General features: G+C 47.4%; 1 protein-coding gene across 1 annotated transcript in view; it reads right to left on the reverse strand.

The window, feature by feature from the left end:
* Nucleotides 1–5408: 5408 nt before the first annotated feature.
* The window catches only part of LOC139059935 (glycerophosphocholine cholinephosphodiesterase ENPP6-like), a 34586-nt gene continuing 22880 nt past the window's right edge, over nucleotides 5409–17114 (reverse strand). Inside the window, exons 5-7 of the mRNA XM_070538562.1 lie at nucleotides 16527–16670; nucleotides 10436–10547; nucleotides 5409–5729 (exon numbers count right to left, since the gene is read on the reverse strand). Of these exons, the coding sequence (XP_070394663.1) occupies nucleotides 5560–5729; nucleotides 10436–10547; nucleotides 16527–16670 (426 nt within the window). The 3' untranslated portion in view covers nucleotides 5409–5559. The remainder of the gene's footprint in view (nucleotides 5730–10435; nucleotides 10548–16526; nucleotides 16671–17114) is intronic.

Here is a 17114-nt window from a genome sequence, read left to right on the forward strand (position 1 = left end):
ACGTCCCGTACGCACGTGCGCACCCTTGCAATTTTTGAATAATATCGCGTGGGAATCGACCGGATAAGTCGATCAGAGGCGATCAGCCAGAGGGCCAAGGGTATGCGCATGCGTGCGAAACGCAGCACAGTGAAAGTGTCCTCGGCTGCGTTGTGCTGCTAGGCGGAATCACTCCCTCTGCTTTCTGCCGCATTACCGGTTCGTCCTTTTACAACGTACGATGTTATAGGCTCATACCAATAGCCGTTTCGGTTGGCGATGGTGTCCGCGCCACCGTCGGTGTCCGTAGCACCTATCGCCGGGAATGAGAGAAAAACCACGAATTGAATGACGGCTGTCTTTGCGGGAGCTCTCTACGCTCTACCATTGATCCACGCCATGTTTTTTTTTCTTTATTGCCAGCTTTGACATACACAAACAATACACAAAAGATAAAACATGTCAACAAGGATTTCGCTGGCACGACTTATGATTTTTTTTTCAATGCTGCCAATCCGGAAATTTGGACCACCTGGGTTCTTCCACGTGCACCTAAATCTAAGTACTACCAGTGTTTTCGCATTTCGCCATCATTGAAATGCGGCCGCCGTGGCTGGGATTCGGTCCCGCGACCTCGTGCTTAGCAGCCCAACACTATAGTCACTAAGCAACCACGGCGAGTCGTGCGAGTTCGGTCTTCTGTGAGGCAGGGATGTCTGCTGTCGCCCCTTTTTTCGCGGCTTACCTTGAGCCTTTGTGCACGGCCATCCAAAACAATGAACGGATAACTGGCTTCAAGTTACAGTCAACACAGGTGAAAATATTGGCACATGCTGGTGACATCGCCATATTCTTTTCAAATAGAGATAGTACTTGTGAGGGCGTGGTGGTAGTTGAAACCTTCTGCAAATGCACCGGGGCGCAAATAAACTGGGAGAAGAGTTATGGGTTTGGCATGGTGAATGGAAAGAAACGCCAGACTACTTCGCTCGACTTCGGTGGTCAACCACTGCAACAATGTATACAGGCGTGCCTCTCAATTCTTATCGCGACTCTGAGCCGTACTGGCATGAACAATTGGTGAGAGCAAAGCAAAAGGCTAAACGTGGCAAGGGCGACAGTTGTCAATGTTTTCGCGTGCCACAGTCTGTAACCTATTTCTTACCTCCAACATGTGGTATGTCATGAATGTGTTGTCTGTTTCGCGGATCAACATTCAAAATATCCACCGTGACTTCACCGTTTTCATATGGGCATCGATTTCGGAAAGAACCAGCCACACGAACTTGTTCTTGCCCGTAAAGAAAGGGGGCCTTTGGTTGGCACACTTACTTGTGCGACAAGTTGTATCGCGCATTATGTACTGCACCTTCGTGATGAGAATGATGCGTACCTTCGCACAGTCATGCAAGTGCTTTTATGTCCTCACCTTCCATGATTTGTTGTATGCTCGTGTGAAGCAATGCATGGTGCCGTTAAAGGTTATCTACGAGAAGTCGTGCTTGCATACAGAATGTTGCATCTGCGGTTTTCATTTCAGTATCTTGCCAATATTACTCTCCTCTATAAGTCGTCCAAACGTGTCCTTGCGCTTGAAGAGTCACGCAATGTGATATGCGCGCCGTGAGCGTCGATATGCACACATTTTGCATTGGAGTTACATATTATTACACGAGGTAGAAAGCCATGTAACAGTTGCACAGGTAGCGGTACAAGGCAGTTAAAGAAGGTTTGAGGAAGAAAAAGAAGTTTAAGATGTATACGAGACTGCTAGCAAAAATATATATTGTGTACCTGATTAACTGAACATGGAGATGTCATGTCACCGCCGCGTTTCAAAGGAGATGGAAATAAATAATAATCGTCATCATCATTAGCATTGTATCGTGCGAGTTGCCTTGAGATGTTACATGCGCGCCACGTATAGCGTCTATACTCGCGCCCTTTGCATTACAGTTGCATGTTCTTACACCAGATGACACGCCGTGGAGCAGTTGCATAGGTAGTGGTACAATGTAAATAGAGAAGTCTTGAGGAAGAAAAATATTTTGGAGATGTATAAGTGTTGATGTAAGCTAGCTTACCTGAATAACTCAAGTCGGCTAGGTGACTGCTTGTCACCGTCCTGTTTCAAAGTGAATGCCATTAAATTGTCATCAGTAGCATCGTATCATGCCATTTGACACACGATGGGACTGCCCGCCGTGTAGCATCGGTAGTACAAACTTTGCATTGTCGTTCCGTAGTATTCCACTAGGTATCCCAACATGTAGCAGTTGCATATAGCAGTTGCATGCTGCATGTAGCTAGACCTGGTTAACTCAAGCAGGCTAGCTGACTATTTTCACCTCTCAGTTTCGATGTCAATAAATGATGATGATCATCAACAGCAACGGTAGTATAATGCCGTGGGTGAAGAAATGTGACACGTGCGCCACGTAATCTGCATACTCGCGTTATCGCGCCTCCTCGAAAGGTATAAACCGCTGATGAAGAAGCGAATCGCAGAGCTACGCGCGCAGATACAACCAGGCAACGTCGCGCTCGGCAGACCGCTGTGCAGAGAGCAGGACAAGCCGCAGCACAAGCCACAGCTCATTGTCGATGCCGGGCGCACAGTTCAGATCGTTCTCGTGAAAACGACGCGAAGAGACTTCGCCACAAAGAGGCTACGCCACGAAGAGGCTTCGCCACGAAGAGGCTTCGCCACGAAGAGACATCGCCACGAAGAGACATCGCCGGGAACAGACATTGCCGTGAACAGACATCGCCGTGATTGGCATCGCCGCGAAGGCCATGTAGTGAGTGGTGCCGAAAGTGTAGCTCATATGGAGCCGCTCCTCAGGCTTACGCTGTGACTGTGCTGCGTGTGCCACACAGGCCTGTCAGTTCTTTTCTTTTTTTAACTTTGAGATGTTATACGCTTGGTTCTGGTGGTTCGTTGCGTGCGTAGAACGATCGCGTAGGCCCAGCACCTAGAAGATAAACTGCTGCAGCGTCTATACAGGTACACATGCACAAAGCGTATCGCTGTACTGTGACAAAAAAATATCGCAATAAGGAAAGTAAAACCGGAATAGGTATCGTTTAGTATGGATTGTGGTTTGCCCGTCACGACCTCTATAGGCAAACTACGTAACCTTAGCTCAGTTCCCTTCCACCCGTGCTTTGGGTAGGACGCGTGCGGTAAGGACTGCGGAAGTACAGCGTGCCTACAAAGAACACCATCGGGAACAGAAGCGGGAATGTGGCCGGCGATGGCGGGCGGCATGTAATACAGACGAACATCGTGCCACAAGCGCCAGACGTTTGCACCTTAGGTTGGATCGCCGCTGCCGACTCCACTCCCCATTGTATTTGTGGGTGATGTCAACATAGACGTGTCTCGGCAAGACGGAAAGTGGTTAGTGATGTTTCTCTTGGAAAGGTTCAGCATTCAATGTTACACAAACATCAGTGTACCCCCGAGCGTCATCGGTCATGCATAGTAGGCCAAGAACCTTTTTAGCGACGCTACGGAGCCACTGGCCGTATACCATAGAGATCATAAAGCGATATAGTCACCTTATTGACAAAAAATAAGTAAATCAAAAAAATTCAGTGCCCTTCCACTCTGTGAAGAAAGATAACCAGCGAAGTTGTATTGGGATGACTATATATTGACAACTGTATTGATTAATACTGTCATTGCTATGTTGATTGAATAAAGGAACATACACGTAACTTTGCGGTTGCTGTCGTCTTTGTTTTGTCTCATTTGTTACCACAACGACCACAGCTTTGCAGTCACTGTGGTACACCGCTATCGGTTATGCTGCAATGCTAGGTACCTTCTTGCCTAATGTTAAATCTATACCGAGCAGGTGACGCGTGGTGGGCACATTGACGTCCGTGCAGCACTCAATTCCAAACCGTTCCAACAAGAAGGATACAATCAACGTCCCATCAGGGAGCGCTAGGTCGATGTTAATGTTCCCCACTATGACAATCGACTTGTTTTCGTCGTATGAGATCCAACCGAGGCGTCTATTAGAAGGGTCTCAATGTTTCCTTTGGACGTAGCCGGAGGAACGTAGACCGTCGTTCCGATGCACCCCGCGTCGAGGGACGCTCGCCCGCGCAGCAATAACATTGGGCTATAAACACTGTAGGGGCATACTACACGGCTCGATAGATGCACGCATTTTTTTCCAGAACCTATCCATCTACATCTTCGCTACAGAAAACCAACAAAAGTAGGTTAAAAAAAAAACAAGCATTCAGTATGCAATTTAATAAAACAACAAAAATCGAGAGAAAACCAAATTCATTGTGATATGCATCTTTTATTTTCAATCAACATATTTATTATCAACATATTTATCACCATATGTATAGCTCCGATGGTCAGCCACCTTCACAGAGGTGAATGTGTCTGCATTTTCCCCCCGTTTCTATAAAAACCTTACACAGCCACTTGGAGAATGTGGACATCGACGACGCCGAGACACCTCCACAAACGTTGCTGTTTTTGGGCTCACGTTTTTAGTCTAGATCACGTGTTTGACAAGATAAGCAATATAACTGTTTTGTACCTGCTGGCACTGCAAGGAGGCATTGGGATCCTAGCGTCAGGTAATAAGCAGTTCCTCCACCGCCCGTATCAGCAGTGACTTTTTCGCGCGGTATAACAAGCCTCCTCGAGTGCCAAAAGAAATCAGAGAGTCTGCGATATGTATGTCTCTGCAGTGCGCGTCCCAGAGAGATATTGCGAGCAAGTTGCGTATAACTAAAGCCACTATTACCAGAATCGTGCAGGCGTTCAGAAATGAAGGGCACATTGGTGATGCAGCAAGAAATAGTGCCCACAGTATTGCTGAATAAGAGGGCGCTCCTTTGGCTGCCGTGGCTGATACTTTTCTGACGGTGACAGCTGGGTTGGTCGTGAATGCGGCCGGCCTCGACATCAGCACAGAACTGGCGTGAGAATAGCTTTTGGAAGCAAGCTTCAGGAGCCGAAGTGCTGCCAAGAAGCCGCTCCTTTCCAGTGAGGCGAGAACAACGAGGCTAGCGTTGGCTCAATCGCATCTTCACTAGACGGCAGATGACTGTCGAAACGCTGGGTCCACTCACGAGTCCACGTTTTGCACCCAGCGCAGCCAAAAAAAGGTCTATCAACCCGAGATCAGAAGGTGCGTGTTATTTGTGAGTTTTTATTAAGCTTATAATTCCCGGCGTTTTTGTTCATAAGAACGCAAAAAATAACAAATACCTTAGAAATGCTTACTGTGAGACGATTTAGCTAAAGACGCGAATGTGCCCTCTATTTGCCAAAATTTATGCCATGTTTCTTGATTTTGTGTTTGTCTATGGACGCTGTAACTATTGTGAAAGCAACATCCCGTGGTACACTATTTTATGCTTCAAAACAAACCATTGCGAGAAAGTCCTCAAGTTCAGCTCTATTTATTGCTGAATTAGAAGGTTACAATGACTTGTTAACGCATCTTCGGAGATGTTTAACACCTGGCTCGTTCATCTCGCCTTGCAGAACTAGGCTAGAACATAGCCCTATATGTATCTTTAGGTGCTGCACAAGCTCTACTGAAGGAGGCTGTACATTCTGCGGTCATATCTGGGATCTACGAATCTCTTGAGGTCTTTCCATGACCCGCTGTTTGGAGCTGGATCCATGCCCAACATGTAGCACATCAAGTTGTAGACGTCCACCATTCGTATCAAGCTGGGCCCTCCGATACCTCCTTTAATGGCTGCACAAATATACAAAAAAACACAATATATTGGGAGAGGCCAGTGTACTAGTCAATACACCGTGAGGAGAAACATTGCATTCAACATGGGACATAGCTAAACGAAAGAATAGCGCTTCATGCAGCGCTCACAGGTAATCAGCTCCGAAAAAAGTCGCAGTTTCGCTCGAAAGGTGAAGCATCGATTAGGCTTGTCAATTAGTAGACAGCTATACGAAGTGAGGGTAGTAGTTTTATCGGCCGTAGAAACTACGTAAATAAACAGGCAGGGTGTAACGCGTGCACAAGCAAGCATGAACACAGCTGCCTTGATGACCGCGGAGCTATCAAAACGCTGGCGCGCGGAAGCGCGGTCGCAGCAGCGCGTGAATGAACCTTGGCGCTGCGTCTCGCTTCAACGCGAACACGCTGGCGCGAACGTAGCACACACGAAGCTATCAGCACTCGCCGCACTTTGTCCCCATCGCAGATCACCTTCAAGATAAGGCTTGCGCGTCCGCGCTTGGCGGCGTCATACGCACCCGCCACCGCTGTAGAGCCCCCTCCCTCATCCCCTCAGTTGCGCTCGATGGAAAATGGTGCGCTTCCTCCCTGCCTTCCTTGTTTGCGCGGGCGATATCGAGCCACCATCGATAGCTCACCCCATGGAGGAAAGCAACAAAATAGGACAGGCGCTGACGTCAGGTTTTCGAAACCGGAAATGTAGCCATGTTGGTGTGCCATCTCCCTTTGCGCCTCCAACCAGCTCGCCGGAGCAGATAGGCGCGAGCTTTGAACTTGCTTTGCTACGAGCCGCTTACCCGCCGTGGTTGCTCAGTGGCTATGGTGTTAGGCTGCTGAGCACGAGGTCGCGGGATCGAATCCCGGCCACGGCGGCCGCATTTCGATGGGGCGAAAACACCCGTGTACTTAGATTTAGGTGCACGTTAAAGAACCCCAGGTGGTCGAAATTTCCGGAGTCCTCCACTACGGCGTGTCTCATAATCAGAAGGTGGTTTTGGCACGTAAAACCCCATAATTTAATTTCTTACGAGCCGCTGGAAGTGTGTGCTGCCGACGTGCGTCAAAAAAAAAGCCTACGAAACTTCCGTAACAGTTTTGGTGAAGCAGACGCGTTCCTGTGCTTTTCCGTGGCACGTTAAAGAAGACGAAGACTCGCGTCGTGATTACTTGAGTGTCTCTGTTGCTGGCTGACACTCACACTCATCACCCTAAACAAAACTTTCAACCTTAAACACCACGCTCGAATATCAGCTTGTCTCGCGGACAGAATGGGCTATAAGAAGGACACGTGCCGAAAAAATTTTATCTCACTTTTCAGAATCGAAGCCATCACTGCGAAATACATCGGAGACGAGCAACAACGGAAGACGCAGCCAGTCATTCACCCGGAGTACGAGGGGGAACCCAATCCGGATTTAGACCAACCTTTCACCAAGTCGGAGATCGTGGCAGCCATAAGAAATCTCACAAGAAACACGACGCCCGGCAGGGATAAAATTAACAACAAGACCCTCCGTTACCTGGACGACGGGGCGACGGAGAGTTTGCTAAAGTATATCAATGAAAGCTGGGAGACGGGCAATATACCGGCTTCCTGGAAGCACGCGGACGTAACGATGATCCCGAAACCCGGCAAGCCCATCAACCTACAGAACCTGCGTCCGATCTCTCTTACGTCATGCGCGGGAAAACTCTTCGAGCACATGGTCCACAATCGTCTCTCGCCCTACCTGGAAGAAGGTGGGCACCTGCCGAACACTATGTTCGGTTTCCGGCCTAACCTCTCCACCCAGGACATTCTACTTCAGCTTAAAGAAGAAATCATCGACGGCCTCAGCACATGCCACAAGAGTGCCATCCTGGCACTCGACGTGAAGGGAGCCTTCGACAACGTCTCACACGAAGCAGTGCTAAACAGCCTACAACATACCAACTGCGGACGGCGGACATACAACTACGTCCGGGACTTCCTGACGGGTAGAACGGCGACCATAGGCCTGGGGAATCTCAGGACCAAGAAGTTCCCAGTACCGCAGAAAGGAACCCCCCAGGGGTCGGTGATCTCCCCGTTGCTGTTCAATATAGCGATGAGGGGATTGCTGAACCCCTTGGAGAACATCAGGGGTATCCGTCACGCAATGTATGCAGACGAACTGACCATGTGGACGTGCACGGGATCGGCGGGCGAACAACAAGACGCCCTGCAGGAAGCCATCGACAGGACCGAGCATTATCTACACCACTGCGGTCTTTCATGCGCGCCGGAAAAGTCGGAGCTCCTGATCCTCAAAAAGAGGACAAGAGGGCGGCCTCCGCAGGACACACCTGACCCAACGTTGACACTAAATGGAGTCAACATACCCAAGGTGGACACACTTCGTATTCTGGGCCTCACTTTCCAGAAGGACGGTGCCGGTCTCGCCGCCATTAAAAAACTGCAAGCGACAGTTATCCAAGTCGCGCACTTGGTGCGAAGAGTGACAAACAAAAAGCACGGCCTGAAAGAGCAGGACACAATCAGATTAATACAAGCCCTGATAATCAGCAGAGTCACTTACGGCACCCCGTACCTGGGTCTCAAGAACAGCGAGAGAGACAAATTGAACACCCTAATACGAAAAACCTACAAGCTGGCACTGGGGCTTCCACCGACGACGTCGACGGAGAAGCTGCTCAGCCTGGGCATACACAATACTTGGGAGGAACTTGTAGAGGCCCACAAGACCAGCCAGATAGAGCGACTCAAGCTCACCAGCACGGGTAGGGACATGCTAATAAGACTGGGCTACCCAGTCGAATATAAGTCTACAAAACAGCGGGTTCCTCTACCCCTGAGGGAGAAGATCACGGTGGCCAGCATCCCGAGAAACATGCACCCTGAATACCACAGAGAAAGGAGGCGAGCGAGAGTGAAAGCTCTACGTAAGGCCTACGAAGGACCAAAACAAGGAGAAGTCCGATACACCGACGCGGCAAAGTACAAGAACAGAGCGGCCCACGCTATCAGCGTGATCAACGGCCAAGGACAAGAGGTAGCTGCGGCCTCGGTAAACACTACAGACATCGACTGCGCGGAAGAAACGGCGATAGCCCTGGCGGCCACTACGGGCTAGCGAGAGGAAGATCTAATCACAATCATCACCGACTCGCAAACAGCATGTAGAAATTACCAAAAAGGCCGCATTTCCAAACAAGCCCTGAGCATCCTCGAAAAACGAGACAATTTTCCTGAACTGTACATTGTCTGGGCCCCGGGACACGAGTCCCTGGCGGGTAATGTAGCGGCTAATGCCGCTGCCCGAGATCACATTCTCCGGGCTATCCCACCAGGTTCACGAGCACCGGTAGACCAACAAGATAGCGTCCCGAAAAGATACGCCGATATCCTGAGCCACTACAGGCTGAGTAGGAGGATCTATCCACCCCCGCATCCCCAGCTGACAAGAGAAGAGGCGGTGATGTTCCGAAAACTACAGACCGGCACATTCCCGCACGGCACCCTGCTACACGCGATGTACCCTACGAGCTATGCCCACAAATGCGCTTTCTGCTCAAGGCCCAATACCCTCTACCACATGGTATGGGAATGTCAGCAAAACCCATCGACACCGCCCATCACCGGACCAACCGTCGAGCAGTGGGAGGCCCAGCTGACAAGCTCGAGCCCTGAAGACCAGCATCGCCTGGTGAGCAGGGCCAAGTTATCAGCTCAGGCCCACGGCATCCTGGACTAGGGAAGCCGCCCACCTCGGACGATTTTACCGTCGGCTCATTTCTGCTAATAAAGTTTATTCCTCCTCCTCACTTTTCAGAAACCGAGACCAGCCGCGACAACTTCAGGAGAGTGGTTGCTATGGCAATTTTGACGTTTGGGGTACCAGTCCGAGTGCTCATTTGCAAAAAAAAAAAAAAACAGCCCGTAACTTCCGCCACACTACCGCCGACGCGGCCGTGCTGGCCGGGGCCTCTCCTACGTTTTCCTTCCTCCACGGCTTACCCTTGTACGCTTTCACTCGCTTATACAGCATACGGCGCGCGGCCACAATGTTATCGCACTTGGACTCTATACGGAAACTTATGGTGACGCCGAAAATGCACCTGGAGTGTCCATATAATTGCTATCGAAATAATAGGTTTCGTGTTTGAAGAAGAGCCATGTTTAAAACAGGGAATAACAACAAATCTTTTGCTGCAACTCAAAACTCTGGAAAATACATAGAAATGTTGCCATCTACCTCAGGCATAACCGCTGAGTGAGTAAGAGTAGAAGGAAGAAGCTCTAATAGACACAGAAAAGAGCGCACAATCTTGAAAAAGCTCTGCAGTGGATTTCTGGATCTGCAATCACCAATCGCCAAAACATCATCGTGAAAGTTACCACCACTTGTGCCAGATACATCAGTGAACTTTCCATGTATATTTGCAAAGCAACTGGCGTAAATCATACGAGCATTTACTCCTTTTACATACCTTTTAGACTTCACTGCACTAACAATATGTCATCCGCTCTTATATAACGGCAGATGACTTATGCTTAACGGCAAAGTTGCATTGCGAAATTTCTCTTATCAGCGTATCAAATGAGAGTATCCTAAGCAATTCAGGTCTTCAATTCAGGCTATGCAATTCTTTCTATACCATTACACATGGTTGATGAAATAAATTAAATTGAGAACACTGCTGTAAAGGTACTACAATATTACCTGGTCCCCGGGCGAAAAATATTCCCCACATGTCGGGCATCATAGGGTCGTAGCCATGGACTCCAGGTGGCGGACCATGGCTCCCAGGCAGAGTCTTCATAGGATTTTTGAACTATAGAACCAGCAAGAAGTCGGCATGAAGTTCAAGCCCATCCAAAAACAGCGGTGTGAACTGCTTTCATAGCGCTTAGATTTTTGTACTTTCCATTTGGTCAACAAAAGGTTATTTAATAGGCTTGTCGAAGCGTGGCCCCTGGTATTTCTTAGACAATGTTTTTAAGCACCGTTTTCTTTCTTTATTCTCTTTTTCTGAGAAGTTGCCGATTTGGTAGAGTTGGAATTACGAACCTTTCCAGGAATTGCAGCGCAGAAACACTCAAGGATAACATGGACCCGACATAGACACAACAATAACACGGACACAGTGTTCAGTTATTGTTACTTTTGTCTAATATTCCGCGGAAAGTCGTTTGTGTTTTCTTTTTTTGATTTCATAACAAAATACGGAGAACTCTTGTGGTTTGTCTGAAATACTATTAAGCTCAAGTGAACTTTTCAGTACTTTAACTCAGTCACTTGGAACACTCATGATCTGCCCCACCAGCCTAGCGAATAATTATTATTTTAATTCATTTACGGTGAACATCTGTGATCATCCCCTTAGACTCCTCTCCCCCTTCCCTTCTCCTTCCTCCTGAACACCGAAATACGTTCAGAGAATCCCATTTTATTGTGAAAAGAACTCCCGATACACCTCCAAAATAATCAGAAAACATTAAGCGTACTGTAGCGCAACCGTAAACTTTGACAGTCAGCTACGTAATTAAAAAACAAAAGCACGAGTACTTGTCTAAGTTACAGCGTTAAAATAAAACTTCACTTTAATCCACCTTGCTCCAATTCATACAAATATTAATCCCCCTTAATCTACTTCAATACACCATAATCTGGCTTAACCCGCTTTAATTCACTTTAATCCAATTTTGGGAGCAGGCCAGGTTCACCAACGATGTCCGGCCTACACCGTGGCTGTTCACCGTGGGTTTTCTAAGTGCCATCCGCAGCAGGTTCAGCGCCGAGTACGTAACGCCATCACTTGGTCACGTGAGTTTTCTTGCCATCCGATGTTAACACCTAATGACGGCTTTTTTGCTTCGTGGGGCCATATAAGGCTTTCGCTTAGAAAAATACCCTCCCGGAAGTTCCTCAACGACAATATCCGGCTTCCACGCACCGTGAAAAAGCGTGCATCTTGCATTTAGCAATACGCGCATTCTGTCCGCAACGTCATACACTTGCATGCATGACACGTGAGCTTTTCATGAGGCCCTTAGGCCTCATTCACACTGAGACATTCGGCGTCAAGAGACATGAGAAATCCAGTGCGATGGCAATGGGGGACCAATTTCGGCCGCCGCTGAAATTCCTCGCCGCGCACCAATCAGCACGCGAGCAAGCAGCTAAGCTATCGATTGCGACGCTCTGAAAATGGCGGCAACAGCGCTCGAGTTCGGTATTTCGCCGTTGTCGGGTTGTGTAGAGACTGCCGCAACGGTGAATATATTAATGGCGGCTGGTGAATTTCGAGGTTCTTCAGGACAAGCGACGCGCTAAGCACAAGTAATGTTGTGAAAGGCTACACTGACACTAAAAATAAAAGCGCATGAACTCAACGTGAGCGCTCGGAAAAGAAAAAAATAATTCTGCGCAGACACTTAAGAATGCTTACGTGTGGGAATGCGATAGCATTATGGTCGCTTAGGTGAAATGTTTTTGAGTTATGTTTTCCAGATGCGTTAAATTTCATTCTGCTGAAGTGGTTTGTGCCTTTGCGTATACGTTGGCCACAGGCCGGAAACATTCGGGCCATTTCGCTACAAAACGATAAATCTTTGTGTTTCTTTGCTCCGTTTTCAGGGTTGTGCTTCCGGGGGCGACCACGTTTCACAGCTGCCGCTCAGGTACACGCTTCGGCGAGTGTCCCAGTTGACCGATGAAATCCAATGAGCAAGTGACAAGTGGGAGGAAGTGATGGAGGCCGTGGCGTTATACGCGTGCAAGAACGCACGCACTAGGCTTTAGTCAACTTAGTCAACTTAGTCAACTTAGTCAACTTTAGTCAACGGTTGCCGTGGAGACAACTGTGGCGTCTGGGAAGCGTGCTCGCCTCGCGCCGGTAGGGCCAGGGCTCGATTCCCACCCAGAAGAAAATCGACGAAATTTTATTTTCAATTGCATTAATTGATTTTGTTTACAGAAGCCTGCCTCACAAATTTGACGTTAATCCAAGCCCTTTTGACGTGGTTTTACTCTGCTCCCCGTCGGCCATATTTTGTAACATCTTTCGGTCAAGCCGCCTACGACAACGCCGCATCTTCGCATAATGGCACACGTAATGCTTTCGCATTAAAAAAAAGAAAAAACTGATTTAAATTTCGGCGTAGGTGTGTAAGCTAGTGCGTAGTCGACTGATCGCGCTTGCAGTAAAGAATATCGCGCTTTCTTTGTGTTCACAGTATTTCGGGAGTTGGCAGCAGCTCCCGCGGTGCAAGAGCCAAGCATTGTGAAAACATTCCTGCGGCGCGGCCTTCGACGCCACTCCAGACAGCGAATGTTCCAGTTTAAACGCACCATGACTTAGTACGAGCCAGCGCTCTATGGTATGCACCGCACCGATCCATCTGGTGCGGCGCATGGGATGCGTGTTAGTCAGCACCCAGTGCAAATATTATCCATCCGTGTGAAAATATCGGCCGTGGTGAAGTTGCGTTACAGACTTGCATAAGTTGTGGAGAACTAGGATGCTACACAGAAATGGTGAAACCATTGTTTTCTTTCAAGCATACTGCATCCAGATGATCATGTGCGGCACACATCTCCTTGACCGAGATGCTGCTCAACCAAATTAGTGCTTGCTTTCGGTGAGATGTTTTGTGTTATCCGGTTTTCTCCTTATTAGTACAAATAAATGGTTGCCAATATCATAAGATAATGGTAGCTCGCTACCCCATAGAGCTGTATGGAAACACTATTACGTTTTCCAAGGCTTGTTTTCTTTATCACTCAACTGTTTAATTTCGCGTATTTGGCTATAACGATTTCGGGTTCATTGTCATGTGAGCATATTGTTTCCCTACGTACACCTAATTGTCTAAGCATAATAAATGGCACGGAAGAGAACTCGGCTGCCCTGATGTTGTGGATCTAGTTCTCGGACTCGCAACACACTATCATGTGTTTGATCCCAGGTGACATACTTTACTGCGATAACAGTTTTAGCCTCAAGATTGGGTTTGCTTTGCGCGTCTAAGTGTCCTTACGACTGCGCCGACTAAAACGGCTCGCCGTTGTCATTCTCATCAACTAAGTCATCATTATTATGCTCCTGCCATTAGACCACTTTCTCGTGGCGAATAAAAACGCTACACCATTGCTCACGCTGCAAAAAATTCAGGCTTCATCAAAGTAACCTATATATGCGCGTCATCTCACAATAGACCTAAGAGCCAACCGTTATAAAATCATTGTTATCGTCTTAATTATAAGACCCAGAAATCAGTGCCAGTGAGAGTATTTATTTTATGCAATAAACTTGTCGATCGTTGTAGGACGCCTGTACCGCGTGTCACAGCTAACGTTAGCCATGGTGTTCATAAAAAAATAAAGATTTAAAATACCAGGTACAAGATACACTTTTAGGACCTACGGTGTTCGCTTGTACGACCTCTGATGACCGATCACTGTAGGTCTTAAAATTATATCTTGCATCGCCGTGTTTAAACATTCTTTCTTTATTGTACACCTTGCCTAACGTTCGCTGGAACATCCTATGCGCACTATATATCCACCTAAGTCTACTTATACACTATATTGCACAATGCCTTCAATCCTCATAATTAAGTAGGGAGCGAATACATAACATATCTTCCGACATGTCAGCCACTGCATGAAAGTCGTCGCTTTCCAATCTTCTTGCCAGCTTTCGAGAAAACTTACGCTTATTTGACATAGGCTGATGTGTCGTCGCGATGATGAAGAATGATCACGAAGTTGTTTCGAGTACCACGAAATCACATTAAAAGCACGGGCATGGTAACCCGCCACACAATGTTACATCTCTAGCTGTGGGTTTATGCAGAGAAACAGCTGTTTTACCGTACCAAATATGACGAGATTGTTACTTTATTCACTCAGATGGAGGTTCTGCTGCTGACATCTAACAGTGGCGTTTAACCAAACAAAAATTTTTTACTTTCCTAATATGTTGAATAGTAACAAATCCTACTTTGAAAATCCCTGAACTACCAACAGCTTTAATAGGATGTATTAAGCTCGTGGGTAACTTCAAAGCACAGGAGCCTGTTAATATAAGTGCGCATAATATTCAGCAGCTTCATTGTAGTGTTCTAAGAAAAAAGCTGTTGCAACATATGAGCCCGTACGCACGAACATGGGCAAACAAAAGCGAAGAGTAGCCAAAATAGCACTATAGGAGCAAAGCTTTGCCTACTGCCACCCCAGGGATCGAACGCAAGACTCTCCGGCTACCTGCAGTTGCGAACCAGACTCATTAACCGCAGCTATACCACGTCACATTTGTGCCCGATCATATTGGCTCAGCCTTGCGCTCCGTACAAACTGCGAGAGCTGTGACGTCTGTGCACGTATGTTTGAAGGCGCAACCGGTACTACCATAGCCGACGAGAAGGAGGTTGTGTGCATTGCCAAGAACTTGTTCTCTCGGAAATTGCGGCGTCAGCTTTTACGGCGATAAACGAGTTCGGCGCAGGACTATGGTCACTGAATAATGCGGAGCCTTTGCACTTTAAAGCTCAGTTGTTTCTTTAGTCTTGGGGGGCGGGGAGGGTGAGGAGGGTAATCCCCCCGGTGTTTGCAGACCGCGGTGCCACTGCTGTCTTACCTGAAAGTTCGCACGCCCGACAGCACTCTATAACAAATTGGCTTAAATGTAGCGAAATGTTTAGGACCAATACTTATGTGCTAATGGCCTACCCTGTTCTCTACGGAATTACGCAGTGAAACAATAAACGGCCCACGAACATCGTAAACGAAACAAGCACACGCCTTGAAGCGCATTATTCTTTTATAAAAAAAATTAAATTATGGGATTTTACGTGCCAAAACCACTTTCTGATTATGAGGCACGCCGTAGTGGAGGACTCAGGAAATTTCGACCACCTGGGGTTCTTTAACGTACACTAAATCTAAGTACACGGGTGTTTTCGCATTTCGCCCCCATCGAAATGCGGCCGCCTTGGACGGGATTCGATCCCGCGGCCTCGTGCTCAGCAGCCTAACACCATAGCCACTGAGCAACCACGGCGGGTAACTATTCTTTTATAAGGCAATGGTTTCTATGCCTTCTTTTCTGTCTTAGGGTTTGGAGCGTGTGCTAGGTCAGCTTTTTTTCCTACTGAAATTGGCCGTCCCTTCGGAAAGTGCAATAATAATCTGGGCTGATCCCGAAGACTGTGTAATCCGTGGTCGAGTAGATCACGTGGATTACGTGGTGGAGGTTTCCGCGTCTTGTGGATTTGCCGACCAGGCACGCGCACGCTATGCTGCAAACCGCGTTGCAGAAGTTTACCACATTTACTGAATATATTATAAACTTTATTTCGAATAAGCTTTTCTCACTCTCACAGCTAATTAAATATTATGTAAATGTGGAAAACTTGTGCGACGCGTTTTGCAGCATAGCGTATGCGTGCCTAGCCGGCAAATCCACAAGAAGCGGAAACCACCACCACGTAATCCACGTAATTTACACGACCAAGGATTAGCCTATTCTCGAAATATTTCATTCGGGATTCTTTAAAAACGTGCCCTGGATCTGCCGAATTTTGTTTTTACTTGTTCTCGATTACGGTGGCCCCGAGAAGTGTTCTGGCAGGCCCATACTTTCTCGTTAACAGGTTTTTGCCAGCCGACGCTGTCTTGCAAGGTAAAACGCAGCGTTCGGGGAAAAGCTGGAGGAATTTCGTAATATCAGAGACGCGTGTTTCCTACGCAAGATAACCCGTAACTAATTCTTCTAAAGATGATCGCTAAGCGGCAGTTGATTTCTTACTGGCATAATGTAGTGGCCTTCCTGAGCAAGCAGAACTATTGGGGCGACGAGCTCGTTATTCTTGAAATGCCACTCATCAGGAATAGTTTCCTTTGTGTAAACGTTGAGTCCTTTCGGTTTCTTAATAAGAAGGCTCTTTAGCACCTGAAAATAAAGAAAAATGGAACCAGGGATTCAAATTATAACGTGCGTTCAACCCAGGTATAGTGATTCAAGTGATTGAAGCAATTTTATATAACCTCATGATGCAGGCGTTGCTCTTTGTCCTTATATATGTAATGAATTCCAGAGGTATCCATCCTTAAAATACACACTTACGCTGTTCAATTCATACAGCTAAACCTGCAGGGAAGTAATGTTGTTGCGAGCTCAAAATTCTCAATATCTTTCAAACACTCGATAGCCGCTACTAAAACACTCGATTGCCACGAACAAGCTTCAGTATTTAATCAGATGTATGAAGTTCTATTTTCCTGTCCCGCCAACATCTCTTCCTAGGGTTATCTTTCTTTTTTTTACAATGACAAATCACGATGCAGGGCACTGCACTAAAATAAAAGACGAAGAATTCTATAGCGAGTGCCAGCA

The sequence above is a fragment of the Dermacentor albipictus genome, chromosome 5, assembly GCF_038994185.2.
Source record: "Dermacentor albipictus isolate Rhodes 1998 colony chromosome 5, USDA_Dalb.pri_finalv2, whole genome shotgun sequence".
NCBI lineage: Eukaryota > Metazoa > Arthropoda > Arachnida > Ixodida > Ixodidae > Dermacentor > Dermacentor albipictus.